Here is a 16665-nt window from a genome sequence, read left to right as displayed (position 1 = left end):
TGGTAGGACCACCTAAATATATTTAGAATAATTAACTAGATTATTCTACTACAACTACACATTTTTCTATACTTCCTATATCTAGATAGTACCAGAAAATTGCAAAATCCCAAAATCAATTATTAGAATTTTAATAGGCCCATAAATAATGCAAATGTAGCCCAAAAATATATGTAACTTTATTGGGCTAAAGCACCACATCCAATTATGGATCTTAGTGCCCACAAAGTGTACAAATAATCACTTAAAGGACCATTATTTAAAACATAATCAATGTTGTATTTTAAAATAATTTAAAATATAAAAGAATTTTGAAGTAAGTTATAGATTGTTGAAAAAAATAATTTAATGAAGTTTCATAAAATTATTTTGGTTCTTAAGATCTTTCGAATGATTTTTTAACGATAGAAATGCAATTGAATTTGAATTTCCTTGTACCCTTTTGCCTTCCTTTAGAAATAGTCGATATTAAACTTATAAATCAGTTAAGACTATTAATTAAATATATTTTTATAGTGAGTACTAACTAGTAAGATTCCACCCAAACACAAATAACAAATACCATAGCATATTTTACTTTCACATGTTACAATATTTTTATTAATATTATTTGATGTAAATATTGAATGCGAATAAATATTTATTAATAGTAATATCTAGTAAAATATTATAAGAATTTAAATGTAGTTATTTTTATAAATAATTTGATTATATAAATAATTACTTTTTTTAAAGTCAATGTTTGTAATTATATTGCTTCTTACGCGTACTCATGAAAGCAATTCTTGTCCTTTATTTAATTTTCAAACACATTGGAACACTTTTTTCTATATAAAATTAAAAAAAATTCAAACTTTATGCATCATTATGTCAACAATACAAGTATATATCATTAATGTCATTTTGAATTTTTCCTAGAAATTTCCCATTGTGGAAATTGAGCCCCCATTGCCCTATATATATTTTGCTTCACTTATTCACTAATCACTACTATTTCACAAAAATTAAATCAAGTAACTTTGTCTCTTGTTATCTGTTTCGAACGAGAGAATCAGTCTTTTGATTTAGTATTTGATTCAGTAGAGTAAGATTTTTTTGTTATTTATACTTATTTTCTCAAGTAGATATAAGATTTAATTCAGATATTGAGTTCTGGTGAATCTGACTGTTAATCTAAGGCCAAGATTTTGCTACTAATGAAGATCATAGTTATTTATTTTCTTGTTATTATGTTCATTTTACTACCTAATATTGTTGTCATGGACCATAAGGTTGTGTGTTTTGCTATGGAAAGTGTTGAGCCACCGAATCACGACAAGAGAATGGGTCTAAACCCTCCACCATCTCCTAAGCATTATCCCCCGATCCATTGGAAGCAAACGAGATTCATCCCCCCAACCCCGCCACCACCAACATCATGTTGATCTATGACAACGTTCATGAGATTTTGTACAAGTGATGTCAACTTATCGTCACAATTTAACTTGTAATAAGGACTAAGCTTTACCCTATTATCCACTAATTATGGTGGGTGGGTAAGGTTCGTCCCCCAAAGCCACCACCAACATCGTAGTGATTAGTGATATACATGCGAGTGATGTCAGTTTATCGTCATAATTTGACTTATAATAATGAAAATACCCAATTGGATATGGTCTCACTAACACTCTTTTTGTAGCTTTATGCACACAAGATTTTATGCAAGTGGTATCTTTTACTTATATTAATTTGTAGCTATGAAATGTGCCATGGCACTATTTTAGATTTTAAAGTTATTCGCAAGCTTCAAATTCAAAACTTTCTATATATTGTTCCATTATTTTACAAGTCACATTGAAGTATATATGTTGATAGCGCATGAAAAAAAAATACTTGCACAATCAAGTACAAAGTAATTACAGATAAATCTCTATAATAAATATTAAATTGAGTGAAAATAATTTTAAAAAGTTACTATCACATATTAAACTACTATGATAATGGTTAATGAAATGGTACATGTCACCTCAAATTTTGTGATTGAATAATAAGTGAATATTTATTTTCAGTATTCTTATTATTAGTTCGAGTTCTACAAATAAAGTTATTTTGGATAAAAAATATTTTATCACCAAACTGAGATTTTGTTAATGCGAATTCTGATTGATTGACCTCCAAAAGTAGGTAAGGATATCGGGTGTAAAACTAAAAAAAAGAAAGTAAAAATCTATAGAAAATAATAATCCAAATTTGAGTGGAAACAAAAAAAATATTGGAGATGATTTTCTTCCCATTCTTCAAATGGTAGGTTTATGGTTCCATTAACAACAAAACTGAAGTTTTCTAAAGATTATAGGCCCACTCTGTGACTCCATAAAATATTAATTAGTTATATACAACCTACTGGAGTTCAATCAAACTTAATAGCTTTAGCTCAATCGATATAAATGATCAGAGTACCGTAAAAATCTATTTTGTTTTATCATTACATAGCAACAAAAGCATATTTATGTTACTTTAGTGATGCTTTTTTGCCCTCTCTTCACTCTGGACATAGAGAAAGAGTAGGTAAAGTGTGTCATTTATAATGGACAGAAAGATACTACTACTTTGCCTCTTTGTTGGTGAACACAGTGGTTTCTAACTAGAACCAGGAACCAATTCGAATTTAAATCTTTATCATGTCGGTAATTTTTAACTATAGACATTTAACCCAACTAAACCCTTTTTTTCTTCTTCTTTATTCTCTTCTCAATACCCAAACATCATGAGTTAACCTTCATGGAATAAGTAAAAACAAAATCTTTCTAAACTAATAAAACTAATAGATTTGAAACAAGAATATGAATTCTACTAATAGGAACAAAAAGTTTTTTTTTTATTTTTAAAGAATCAACCTAAATAGCCATCCACCTAACCGCTTAAACAAAAAATAGCTGGCGGATGTATAATTCATGTATAGTAAGTGTATAACTTATGTATACTGGCTAGGAAAACTAAACAATATCTACAGTTAGACGGAAGAAATTTAGGATAAATAAGGAAAATCGCAATATACAAGACGTATACCAAAAAGTAGAGAACTACAGTATTGAACGACAAAATGATATATATAGGTGTACAATATAAACTCTACAAACTATAAGGTTAGCAAGAAGTTGATTCATCTACCAAAGCAGTGGTGGAGCTACATGTGATGACGGGAATTCAACTGAATATCCTTCGTCGAAAAATTATACTGTGCAAATAGGGTAAAAACATTTTTTTCCTGTGTATTTGTATTTTGGGATTCCTTCAATACAAGAGAAGCTTTTAAAATGGCTTTAGGCAACAAGTTTGAATCTGTGGTGTGACATTCTTGCATTTTTTTCGACTCACCTTATTGGAAATCCTGGCTCTGCCACTGAGTGAAAGCGGTCAGACTGCAGGCTCGTGACAGTTTTGACAACGCCATGTTTGCTTTTTTCTGTTAGTATCCTCACAAGCCTTCACCAGCTCTTTGTAAGACTCTTTGAAGTTCTTCAGCCATTCCTTGCAGGAGAACAGGCTTTCGTATGAGACCGTTAATTCCAACCTGTAGACATCTATCCCATACTTGTTCCTCTGAAGCAGAAGATAAGGCTATGATCAACGGCCAACTACGACTGTGGAATTTACGAACCCTTGTTGTCACTTCAAATCCGTCCATTTCTGGCATGTGAAGATCCAAAACGACAACTTGGATGGACGTTGTTGAATGTCCCATTGCACTTAGGCACTGAAAACCAGACGAAACAGCAATTACTTGGCAGCCTAGTTTTTCAAGCAGTTTTTTGGTTACCATTCTGTTAACGTCGTCGTCATCAGCAAGTAGAACTTGGAGGCCTTTGAACGTTGAGCTTGAAATCGCTTGATCCAAAGGATTTACAAGTTCAAACATATGTTTTCTGAACGATGACTGTTTAAGAAATCGGAGAATAAGAGTCATCCTTTGTGCATGGCCATCGGTATTTGAGGGCATCCATACATTTCCCTGCATCATCTGCAAATTAAACAGATTAAGCGTAATGTAAATCGACTCACCATTTCAAAAAGATGATAAGCTGCATCTAGGGGAAAATGAACTTTTGAGTTCATGGACTGGATAGGTGCTACAAAAACTAACAAAACCATCAACTTCCTACGAGAGTTCGGTTATAAAAAGCAAAACAAATATAAAGCCTAAATTCTAATTTTGTAGATCTTGTTAAGGTAAAGGACAACACAGACATGAAAACTCAAGATGCAAAGGCTTGAAGGGAAAGTAATAAAGAATAATAAGTACAAGCACCTCGACTAATTCCTTGGGGTACCAAAACTTCCCTCTTTATTTGGAACTACTACGTCTCTATTTTGGTGATTCTTCCGACAATGACACTTGAATGTAGTTTTAAAATTGGAATACATAGTGCCTGTAACAGCACTTGCTTATGCTCTTATCGGAATAGGATTAGACATAGGTATCTAACTGTGGATACTATTCACAAAGAAATAACCAAGAGAGTCGACATATATTGGGTTCTTGGACTCTTCATAGGCTTAGACTTTTTCTTGAGTGTCAATTTCAATCACAACTCGAACACAGATTCCATCCTTTAAAATCAAAGATGTTCTACGAGATTTTCGTCCTAGTAATAGCCATTTTGAAAATGTATGTTACTTCCACATGAGGCAGTTTTGATGTCTTTAAAGATAACAGGGGAAAGAATTTGACATTGGTCAAGAATCTTGGATCGGCCTCATCTTTCCTTCATGCACATCCGTTAATTAGAGTTTCTTCATATATCTAGTCGATATTTACATCTAATTCATTAAACAATCCAGATTATATTATGATGTGATATGAACCACTAACAAATATTTATGCAAGTCAGTTTAACTCCTTAGCCCTACGCGTGGTTGAATTCAACGAGTTGATATGCCAACGTAAATCCAAATGACTAACACAACCAGGAATTCATGAGCATAAATCTTATAAGGTTCCGTAGCTCTAATCACCTAAAGTACTTTAAGCTAAGAAAGACGTAATTTAAAACACAGAACGGTAGTTATGCTCACCTGAACAAGCTTTTTGCACATGCTGAAACTCATGCCTTCCTTTAACTCTTTGCTGTTATACCTCTTTCCGCCAAAGTGAGAAGTTGAGATTGAGCTATCTGTTTGAGAACCTCCACGACTAACTTCAATCTCAAATTTTATCGTAGCATATTCATCAAATACGCTATGTTTTCTTGCTCCCTGAAGCTTATCGTTCCCGCCCTCGGTTCCACTCTCCAGAATAACCTTGAATACAACCGACCCCCTTCCGGAGCTGATATTCAATAGATGTCCCACCATATGAAGTATAACCTGAAACATTCTCTTTTCATCCCCCATCACCAGATTAGGTAAAGAATTGGGAACATCCGTGGAAAAGCCAAAGCCCTTATAAACACACAGGCACTTAACAAGACAAGAGGCCTCTCTGATCAGTGAATGCAGCTGAAACGGCATCATTTCTACTGGGAATCTCCCTTCGTCTTTGTCGGGTATATCCATTGCATCATTTATTAAATTTGACAGAACGGTGCTCGTTCTCACCATTGTGTCGATAATAATCTTCTGGTTAGAGCTTGTGTTCTCATCTTGAAGTATGGAAAGCAAACCCAAAATCGAGTGCATTGGCCGTCTCATCCCATTGTTCATTACCTTCTGAAACGAATTCCTTGCCTGGCTTGCCCTCACGGCATTCTCCTTAGCCTGCTGCAGCAAACCGTTCCTCGCTTCTAGTTTCTCCCTCATTAATTGTGACTCTTCAAGAACTGTCGCATGGGATAGGGCCACAGCCACCTGATCAGCAACTACTTCCACTATCTCCATCTCATTATGGCTCCAATCATCGTTTGCACTCGGAATAACCAAAACTAAAATAGCATAGCGAGTGTCAACCAACTCAGGAGTCCCACCTTTGAAATCGGAAGCACAAAGCAACGGCATCCGAATCGCTGCAACAGTACATGGCTCACCAGGCCCTCCACTGCTTGCAGCTGCAAGAACCGAATCTTGCCTCAAAATCCTCACTCCTTTGTTTTTTGTTATCTCTAACACATCCGGATCATCAATCGGAAGTGAACGATGGTATTCTACAGCAGAACCGGGGCTTAACCCGTGTGTCAAGTTCATCAATGACCTATTCTCATTTGGCATCCAAACAGCACAATTCTGCAGATTCAATGTCTTTGAAAGCTCAACTAAAGTAGTATACAATATAGTATGTTTATCAAGCGACTTTCTAATTTCACGTGTCAGCATTCGGACATGAGTATACACTTCTTTCTGTTTCTTCATCATACCAACCTCTTGATCAAGTTCCAACACATTTTGAGTCAAAAATAGTTCTCTAACCTTAACTTTAAGTAGCATAGGGAACAAAGTCAAAAGGGTGATTGCAGTTGCGCAAGAAACAAGGGCGGTTAGGATTTTCGCAACAGTTAAGGACATTATCAATTGGAATGAAGGATGAGTACTATAAGTCAATCCATTGAGCAAATGAGTCAATCCACATAGAACTATGAATGCAATGAATTGAACAAGAACCCATTTGAATGGAACATCAGAGCAACTTATAAAGTAAAGCAACTCAAGTGGAATCGAAAAATAAGCAATTGCAATCAAGAAATCACTCACTTTTTGCCAATCAAGAATGGTATGTATACTCCAAAAGACACCCTCTTCATCACAGTTACAATTGGAAAACTCATTATCAGTAGCTATAACAGATATGATGAACAAAGAAATTAAGAATCCCACAAACAACCACCTTAACATAATTATATATCTATAACCTGGCAAAGTCCCAATTTTGAGTTTTTTCAATATTTCAACTCAATCAACATGAAAGGCAAATAACCAGTAACATCTCATTGCCAAACAGAACACAACAAAAAATGATCTTTCACATTTTTAGATCTAACATACTCATATGCCTCAAGATCCAACCTACCCATTTCACCAAAGCACCAAAATTTTCAAAAAAAATATTCCTCTACCTCAATTTTTTCTTCTTCTTTTGCACTCCAAGAACAACAAATTCTTAAAAATTAGCTTAAAGCTCTAATCTTTGAACAAAAGGGTAGAACCCCAAATCCATAAAAAAGTAATCTTGGAAGAAAAGTTCCAAGATTATCTTCTTCCTCACTTATTCTTTTTTCCCCTTTTTCACCCTCCAAAAACAAGAAATTCTTAAGTAAAAAAAAAAAGGAAAACTAATAAAAGAGCATAAAGCTCTAATCTTTACCCCAAAATCTAAAAGATGATAAAAAACAATAATCTTTGAAGAAAATCAATTTCAAGTGAACTTCAATGCTATATATAATAACCCCACCTTTTATATAAAATATTCAAAATCTTTGTACAAATTATCAAGAAAAGTGAACCAAGAAAGGAAGATGGAGTAAATTAAAATACAAAAGATTTTTGCTTTTTTTATTTTGGGACCCACAAATATGAAGAGAACCTAGACATTGTTCCATTTTCCATTAAAAAAAAAACAAACAAAAAACAGTGTTCTTTGAATAAACAAAGGGCTCAACTAAACTGCTTTGCTGTATTCAAAAAAAGGTTTCAATTTTCTTTGCTATGGGGCTTGAATTTTATTTTATTTTTCATTAAAGTTCAACTTGTATATATCCAATTGTTTGATGACTCAATACAAAGAGACAATATTTTAAATATTTTTTTTGAATCAAATTGTGCTAGTATAAGATTTTTTTAATTCATTGTTTTATTTTTAACAAAGGGTGTGAATTGAACATAAACAATTTATTTATCTTTTTAACATGCTTATTTATATCCTTTTTGAAATTCGTCTAATTCAATGTAGAAGAGATTTCATATACGAGTGTTCCTTTTGAACTTTAAGCCTGTTTGGCGATGTTTTCAAAATTTATTTAATTTGATTTTTTTTTTGTTCGAAGTGTTTTTTGAACAAGTACTTTCGAAGAGTAATATTCGTGTTTGATTAATTATTTGAAAATATTTTTATTAGCATTAGAACAGTAATTTGTGTTTGGTCAGAATTTCAAAAGTACTTCTAGAAAAAAAAATTAGCTTTTGACAATGCAAAATTACTTACTTTTGCTTAAACGTTGGATTAAACATCTTTAAAATAACTTTTTTTTGTTTAAAAAAAATATATATTTAATTTTCCAAAAGCTTGATCGAACAAATTATAAGATTCATATGCCATGTAACCATCTATAAACCAATCTTCAATCTTTCATTCCATCTTTTAAAAATATTGACACTAATATCAGCTGTAGAATTAAATCAATTCAAAACTATTCTTAATTTGATATAACATTAATAATTTTGGGTTAAATAATGACTCTAAAAAGAGATATTTGTGTAAATTAATTCTTTATATTAGTAAATTGCATATTTATTTAAATTAAAATACATAAAATAAAACAGTTGGATTACTTTGTTAGTTGGAAAAAACTACTAATTTTGGAAATAAGCAGCTGCTTCCATCTTTTTCTTAGCTACTATTTTTGTTTTATTTCACCTTTTTCTCTTTTTATTAACAAACACCCAAAAAATAAAAAATATAAAAAAGACGTCAACCTTTATTATTTGAAAATTGCAAACTTTAATAAAAGCCAAAAGTTCAGATGTAATACGTGAATAATTTTGAAGGAAACGTGATGTAATGTCCTTTTTACCTAAATATTGAAAAGATAAATAAAAAATTTCAGATAGTTTAAGAGTGAAATTAATTTTTTTTTCATTAAACTATAGATAGTAGATTAGTTACCACCCTTTTTCAGATTATCAAAAGTATTTATTGTGGAAAAATACTTGTTATTATATTTTTTGATTGTAGAATACTTTTTAAAATATTTCGTCAATATATAAAACTTGAATTTTTATCATATACATCATTTTTTTTTCAACACGATTTGTGTTAATTGATGAACATGATTATGTAGAACTAAGGCAAATACATTGCATCTAGTATGAACTTTAATTTCCACAACTTGACCTAAGCAATGAGATAAATAATGGCAATTTTCAACCATCAATATTATTATCTAGAGAGAACAAAAAACTGAATGAGCAAAATATGGATATTCTTTAAAAGTTTACTACTCCCTCCATTCCATATTAATTTAATTTTTGAGTCATTTTTCAAATTAACTTAATTGTTTAGTTTTCAAGATTACTTTTAGAGTGTTCTTCTAATTTTACCCTTCATTAGTTAGTAATGGAATTAGGGGCCGTTTGGTTTCTGGATAAGGGAAAGGTTAATACATGAATAATTTGGTTATTCATGTATTAATTTTATACCATGTTTGGTTTGTAAATAGAATCAAAATTATTCATGTATAAATTTTATGTAATGTTTGGTTGGTGTGTCTCCAAATGTTGTATAAAAGTTATTCATGTATTGATTTATGTGGCGTTTGGTTGCATTTTTGTAATTCTACATATCTAATACTCACATAACTTATGGGGAAATCTATGTATAATTTTATGCGAGGTAGAAGGTGGAATAAGTTATGAGGGTATTAGTTATACATGGATTAAAATAATAAAATTACATATTTACCCTTAATTTGTTTACTTAATTATTTATTTGTAAATAATAATGTATATTAATATTAATTCACAAGATTCAGGAGTCATTTTTTTTTAAAAAAAAAAAGACGCCCCTAACTCAATTTTTTTTAGTTTCGTGATTGCCTCCCCACCCCCTCCACCCCGCCCCACAAACAAACCCAGAAAACTGTTTGCCCCCCACCCGAACTATTGCATTTTAGTATTTGTGCGCATCAACCTATAGATTTCTGCTTCCCCNACGAAATCTTACATAAATAATACCTACATAACTAATATTTGTATAATTAATACCTACATAATCAATACCTGCATAACGAATACTTACATAACCAATATTTGCATAACTAATACCTACATAACTAATACCTGCATAACTAATACCTGCATAACTCTAACCAGTAACCAAATGGCCCCTTAGTGATTAATTAATATTTAGTTATTTTAATCATAAATTTGACAATAATTAAAAAGGGTAAAAATGAAAAATTGTGTTTAATTTATGTCTTAATCTACTTTTCTTAAAGGGTGTGTAACACCTCAAAAATCAAATTAATATGAAATAAAGGGAATAGCATCTTACAACGTCAATTATATCCTAATTTCAACTATATAAATCTTCACTAACAATCTTATAATTAAGTTCATTGTGGACAAAAAAGAATTCACGTCTAATCATTGAATTCTTCCCTACAAGCACCACCTGACATAGTGAAGCTAGGCAAAAGAATATCTAGGTCCAAAATCTTCCATCGTTTTTCAAAATAAAAATGCTCAAAACACCTCGTCTTATCGTTTTGTTATATATCTAACTATTAGTAGAATGATTGCATGATATTCAAAAGCCCCACGAGGTCTAATCCCTAATTATACAACGATTTGATAGTGATTAGTCAAAACTCTGAACTTTCCATGTCAAATGTAAAATATTATGGCTGCTTTACTTTTCAAATGACTTAATTAGAATACTCTTTCATCGTAAATTATCTATTATAATTTTTAAAAATAAATTATCTCAAATTATTTGTCATTTTTTTAAATTTAATATAATATAATTATAAGTTATTTGAAGAATATCAAATTGACCATTCTTCTAGCTATCGTTATACTATATTTATATATTAGGACAACGACTAATAATGAGTAAAACATGAAAAAAATGACTTAAGAGTTAAAGTAATTAATGGTTCTATTAGGAGTCAAATCAAATTAGCACAATTAATTTTTTTTTATAACGATGTCATTTATTCGGATCGATTCTAAAAATAAACTTAACTAATACGGCTATATAACAAAATATTGCTATAGATGAAACGGTTAGAAAAAGGTCTAACTATACCAAAAACTCCCATGATATACTCCCTCCAAAATATTTGTTACGTTTCGCTTCTCAAAAGTCAGTATTATTTATTTTAAAATTAAAGTTTTAATATGAAAAATCTATTTGAAAAGTACTATTTAAATTGTAATTTTTCTCATATCAATATGATAAAAAAAATACATACGAATAAAAGGGTAAAGAAGGAATAATAACAACTAACTAAAGCCAACAAAACCTAGTTAGCTAGATTATTTCTCTACTAAATCATACAAGTAATTGTTGATATGGTTGATTAACTAAATAAATAGACTTAATTAAAGTGGCTTTTAATTAATATCTGAAAGCAACATTGGAGTAAAAGAATAGAAAAAAAAAATAGCTAAGGCGGCTTCACATTATTTGATTAATTTTTTTTTATATTTTTTGGAATTATTTGATCATATCTACTTCGAGAAGCTACCTTTTGCTTTTTATCTTTTACGTAATTAATTTGTCTCCCATAGTTAGGCTAATTAAGAAAGTTTTACTTCAATTAAATATTTATTAACTCTGCCTAACAATGAAATAAAAAGTTACATTTATCTCATGTAAAATCAAACAAATGTTTTATAACATACATCATATATATTTTCAATCCAATAAAAATAAATCTTACAAATAAAAACCATTACTATTTAGTTCTCATTTTATAATTTTCACAATATAATTTCAGTATAACTTGTTCATAAATCAAAATAAATCTACTCTTGCTTCAAGTGATCTCGAGACTTCACTTATTATTAAGATAATTTATTTATATGTTAATTATATTTTAAATATTAATAACGCTTATAAAAAATTATGTGTACGTGTCACTCATGTGTTGTTGACACAAACAAATTTCATATTTTCCATAATTCCTCCTTTCATGGAAACATATCTTTTCATTTTTCCTCCACTTAATTTTTTCTATTTTTCCTAGGAAGTTTCATTTCAACAAGTACACATCCACTCATTAATTTTAGTACTATAAATACATTTCAAGATTCACTTAAAATTGCACATTTCTCACTTATATTTTATGTATCCAAATATTTCAAAATTCCCTTTACCATATAGACTATAGTACATATGGAACAAGGCAAGAAAGGGCAAAATTCTAGTAGAAAAAATTATAAAGAAAAAGAGCCAATGAAGGTAAAATATATTTCAAGTCCAATAATGGTAAATGCAAAAAATGCTGATGAATTTCGATCGATCGTTCAAGAACTCACCGGAAAAAGCCTCGAGAGGGGCGTTGGAATAGGCGGTGATGGTGGTGACGGTGGTGGTGGTTGGCCTAAAGATCATGATGGAGTTGAGTACAATAATTCAAGTACAAATAATATTTCTATGGATATTGATAATAATGATGAATATTTTTGGAAACAATTTTCAGAGAGTTTATCTGTATTTCAATATCCAGATTACTAGTATAATTATTTTAATATTTATTGTTCACCTTCTTTTTTTTTTGGATCATGATGGAAATTCTAAATAAAATAAAACCAGTCCATCATTATATTATATATATACATATATAGCAATAAATCCAATTTGATACTTCCTATCTTATTTGAAATATTACTTTTGTTATAGTAACGTATGTAGAATTTTGTGTATATATGTATACGGTTCGATATGAAATTTGTGTTAGAACTATATAGATATTTGCTATGTGGTTTAATTTTTTTTATTTAAAATGTATTGTCCATAAATTATAAGTTTAATTTTGTTTTTAAATGAAGTGGTGTATCGGGTCCGAATTGTGTGACCTATTAGAAAAGTATCATTCATGATTATTTAGAAAAAATTAACACGTATTAATACACATGAAAAAAAAAATCAAATTCATAACCACGAAACATAAAATAAATGATGTTAAGTCATTACGAATAAAGTGAGTATTGGTCACCATGCCATTTCCAAAGGACCCGTCAAATTTAGGTTAAACAAAGTTTACGGTCAAATTTAGAAAAAATAACATGTACTAATACACATAGTGGAAAGATCAAATTTATGAATTTAAATTTCAAAACGCCAAACCAAATAATGATAGTCATGACAAAAATGGTGAATATTGATTACCAGGTCATTTTTTAAGGACCCACCCAATTTCAGGCCAAACAGAGTCCACAACAAAATCAGCATGTATATTAATTATTATACACATGAAAAAAAGATCAAATTAGTGAATTCCGATTCATGACCTCAAAACGCCAAAATAAACAATATTAGTCATGACAAACATAGTGAGTATTAATCACCATATCATTTTGAAAGAACCGATTAAATATTACGTCAACTAAAAAACGCAATCAAATTTTTTAAAAAATAACATGTATTAATACACACGAAAAAATTAGATAGCGACATAATGAGTATGCTAATTACATGTTTCTACGAAATGGTGCAATTGATAGTATAACTTGTCAAGAAATTTATTACAACATTTGGAATGTTGTACAACTTAATTAAAAACTTGTAATAAGCTTTTTTTTACCAAAAAATATTATTCTAGTTAGTCAAAACTGAGGTGCTACATATGTTATTTGCCATTTATACATACGTCTAACATTTTGGAAACTACTCTGAAACATTGAGTAACAGGTGTTTATATTACAATCATTGTATTATTAATTCCTAGACATGATACAATTGATCGAAAATTAGGGTAGAAGACTAGTACATAGAGGAGGTAGAACTAACAGTATTTTTATAATTCATCGTTAAATAGGATTATCTGTTGTTTTTGTGACGAACGCTAATTATTTATTTTTTATTTTTGGCAATGTGATTTTGTCATGTGATAAGTTCATGGAAGCTTCATTGACCAATATCATGTGGAAAAATAAAGCAAATATTTCAATTCACATTCAAAAATCAATGTCATGTTGATGTTCTTCAAATTAATGTCTAAAAGAATAGAAAGTTGGTAGTTGTAACTAATAAAATTGATATAACATATTAAATTACACTGATAATATAAAAATTCTTTATACTATCGGTACATAATTTTTAATAAATAAATAAAAGAATCATCAATGGTACAAGAACTAAAGTACGTTGAGCATCTACGTATACAATCTTGCAATCACCTAAACTGTGGAGAATTTACAAAGAATTATACATCCTATAAATTAAATCCCAAAAGAAATATATATTAAATTCAAGAATGATTTGATTCTTGATTTTGGGTATTATTATTTTTTTCAGAAATTGAAGTTTTCATATTTTGAGCTAACATGCATCTTCCCTTTTTTTTGCCACCAGGAATATTTGTGCATGGATTTGCACCTTTTGATGGAGTTGAACCTCTTGGAAGTGATTGCATTATTAAAAATTGTTGATCTTCTTTTAATATCCTCAATCCACTTACATTATTGTGTAAGTTGAACAAAATAATGATTGATACGACGAAGACGATTTTGCAATAGTTGTATTGCTTGAATGCCATTGTTGAGATCATGTTTAGAAAAAAGACAAGAATACCCTTGGTATACGACCAGAGAATCTAAGTTTGAGCAGTGAAAACAGTCTCTTAGCAAAAACAATGCAAAAGAAAGCCCTAATATGTGTGTATATGTTCACTCTTTTGAGCCCCTGGAAACGAGTTGAGAAAGTTTTGTTGAAAGCAGAAACTCAAATTGTGACGACTAATTTGGTGAAGATTATAGATCAAAGTGAGTACTCTTGTTTCTTTTCTTTTTGAGGAAGAAGAAGGGATTGGTGAGTGAATTATGGAGATGAAGAATATTGTGTAGTGATTTATATATATGCATAATATAATATATACTATATAGTGTGTATATATGGGAAAATGTGGGGAAATTGACTGAAGAAATCCGCGGTTGTAATAGTTTGACAAAATATTGGTTGGTAAAACGAAAACACGTATGCTTGAAATTTCAGCACCTTTTTTTTTTTTGGGTTGTGGGTGTGTGTGTGGAGGGATTAGTCACACACACATGTAATCTCTCAGTTTATTTTTATTTGTCTGATATTGACGTGACGCGATCCTTAAGATAAATAGATGACAATTTTATCATAACATCCGTGACTATAGTTTATTATAAGGGTAAAATAGATATAAAATGATAAATTATCTCTTGATTTTCTAAATTGAACCGTTAAGAGTGAACATTTATTTTTGGTATATGGACTAATAAAAGTGGATGAAGGGAGTTTATAACAACAACAACATATCCGGTATTGTCCCATAAAATAGGAATTGGCCGTTTAGGGAGAATAAAGTATACGCAAGCCTCAAAAATAAAAAACCTGTTTCTGATAGATCCTAGATTCGAAAAGAACAATTCAAATATAAAGGACAAGGTGTACGTAAACTGTGTGTAAGAGAGGAATAAGTCAGTCCAGCTTGGCCTCATGTGTATGAAACTTTTTGTTTGGTGGTCAACCTCTATTATTTTAATGATTTGATTAGAAATGTAGAGTTAGAAAATTATATGTCAAAAGAGCTACACATAATGTAGTTCACAATGAAAATAGTTACTACTTTTTTTTCTTGTACGGATTAATCCATCTATAAGATGCTAAGGGAATACAAACAAGAAGATGAGTTGACCAACGAGGATCATAGTGGAATAAATATGATCCTTTCATTTTTTAAGCAGAGATCTCGAGTTCAAAACTAATTGTAGAAAAAATTTATGTTAGAAAGTAATTCCTCCTTAAAAGAGATTACACAATGCAAATCTAAATTAACTAACGTGATATCAAACACTGAGTGAGAAACTATATGAATTTTCTTTTGATGATTGACTAGAAACAAATGAAGTTTGCTGGAAAGTTAGTTAGCATATTTCACATGGGGAAGTATATTTTTTGACTATTAATATTTAATACAATATAGAAGTATATTTTACTTGGTCATGAGCTAATTGCACTTGACATGGCTTGAAAATTAAGCATTTCAATAGGATAATAATCTTCTCTTTGGCACAAAGTCTTTGACTCGTTCATGCTTTCCAAGCAACTCCACAGCTTCAATGTGTTATTCTTGCATGATACTTTTTTGAGGCGGAATGATCTAAGAGACTCTTATACTTGTTCTAATTTATCATCTCGACCTTTGTACTCTACGGTGAACTAACAAGATACTTAAACTCGATCAAAAGCTAATTTATATTAAGATAAATTCTGATATGATATTAATTTAATTATCTATGTGGATATGATGTATCCTCCATGTCAGGGCGAGTGAACAATAGACAATGTCAAAGACGTCTAAAAGACTAGTTTTGATCGAGTTCAATTGTATCGTTGAAACAAAGTAAATTACGGAATGACAAATCGGAACAAGTACAAAAAACTCTCATGCCATTTCGCCCTTTTTAGTGTTCCACCCAACACTCATTTTTAGAGCTTAACTAATCAAAATTCACACTGAGAAGTCTTATTTTAGAGGTAGCTAAACAACAGACCTCAAAAAGTACCCAACGTTGGAGTAGCTCAAATCCAAAAGTCTAATTAAGAATAAAGTACTTACCACCCAACCACAACTTTTAATGGTTGCATTAACAGTCACAATAGAAACTAATAACATATGGAAATGGTCAAAAACCGGTAAATGTAACCAAATATTCATTCGAGTTGGCCATTATAATTTTGGTTTTACAAGACTATACTTGTAAATTGTAATCTATGTTGCTGGAACCCTCCAAAAAAATACACACCTGCCGACGTTTTTGAAAAGTCCGAACAGCATAGCT

The 16665-nt window shown here is 30.5% G+C and overlaps 2 protein-coding genes across 5 annotated transcripts in view; one reads left to right on the top strand and one right to left on the bottom strand.

Annotated features, from left to right (window-relative positions):
• The window catches only part of LOC125866874 (copper transport protein ATX1-like), a 230852-nt gene that overhangs the window by 25066 nt on the left and 189121 nt on the right, over positions 1–16665 (top strand). The window lies entirely within an intron of this gene.
• Positions 3113–7403, bottom strand: LOC125866856 (protein EIN4-like). Its single transcript, XM_049547225.1, has 2 exons — positions 5056–7403; positions 3113–4000 (listed from the first exon to the last, which is right to left on the bottom strand). The coding sequence occupies exons 1-2, from the start codon at positions 6802–6804 to the stop codon at positions 3458–3460; spliced, it is 2292 nt and encodes a 763-aa protein (XP_049403182.1). The 5' UTR covers positions 6805–7403; the 3' UTR covers positions 3113–3457.

This window comes from Solanum stenotomum, chromosome 6 (assembly GCF_019186545.1).
Source record: "Solanum stenotomum isolate F172 chromosome 6, ASM1918654v1, whole genome shotgun sequence".
Classification (NCBI taxonomy): domain Eukaryota; kingdom Viridiplantae; phylum Streptophyta; class Magnoliopsida; order Solanales; family Solanaceae; genus Solanum; species Solanum stenotomum.
Note: the sequence above shows the minus strand (reverse complement) of the source record. Positions and strands in the feature narration are given on the sequence as shown.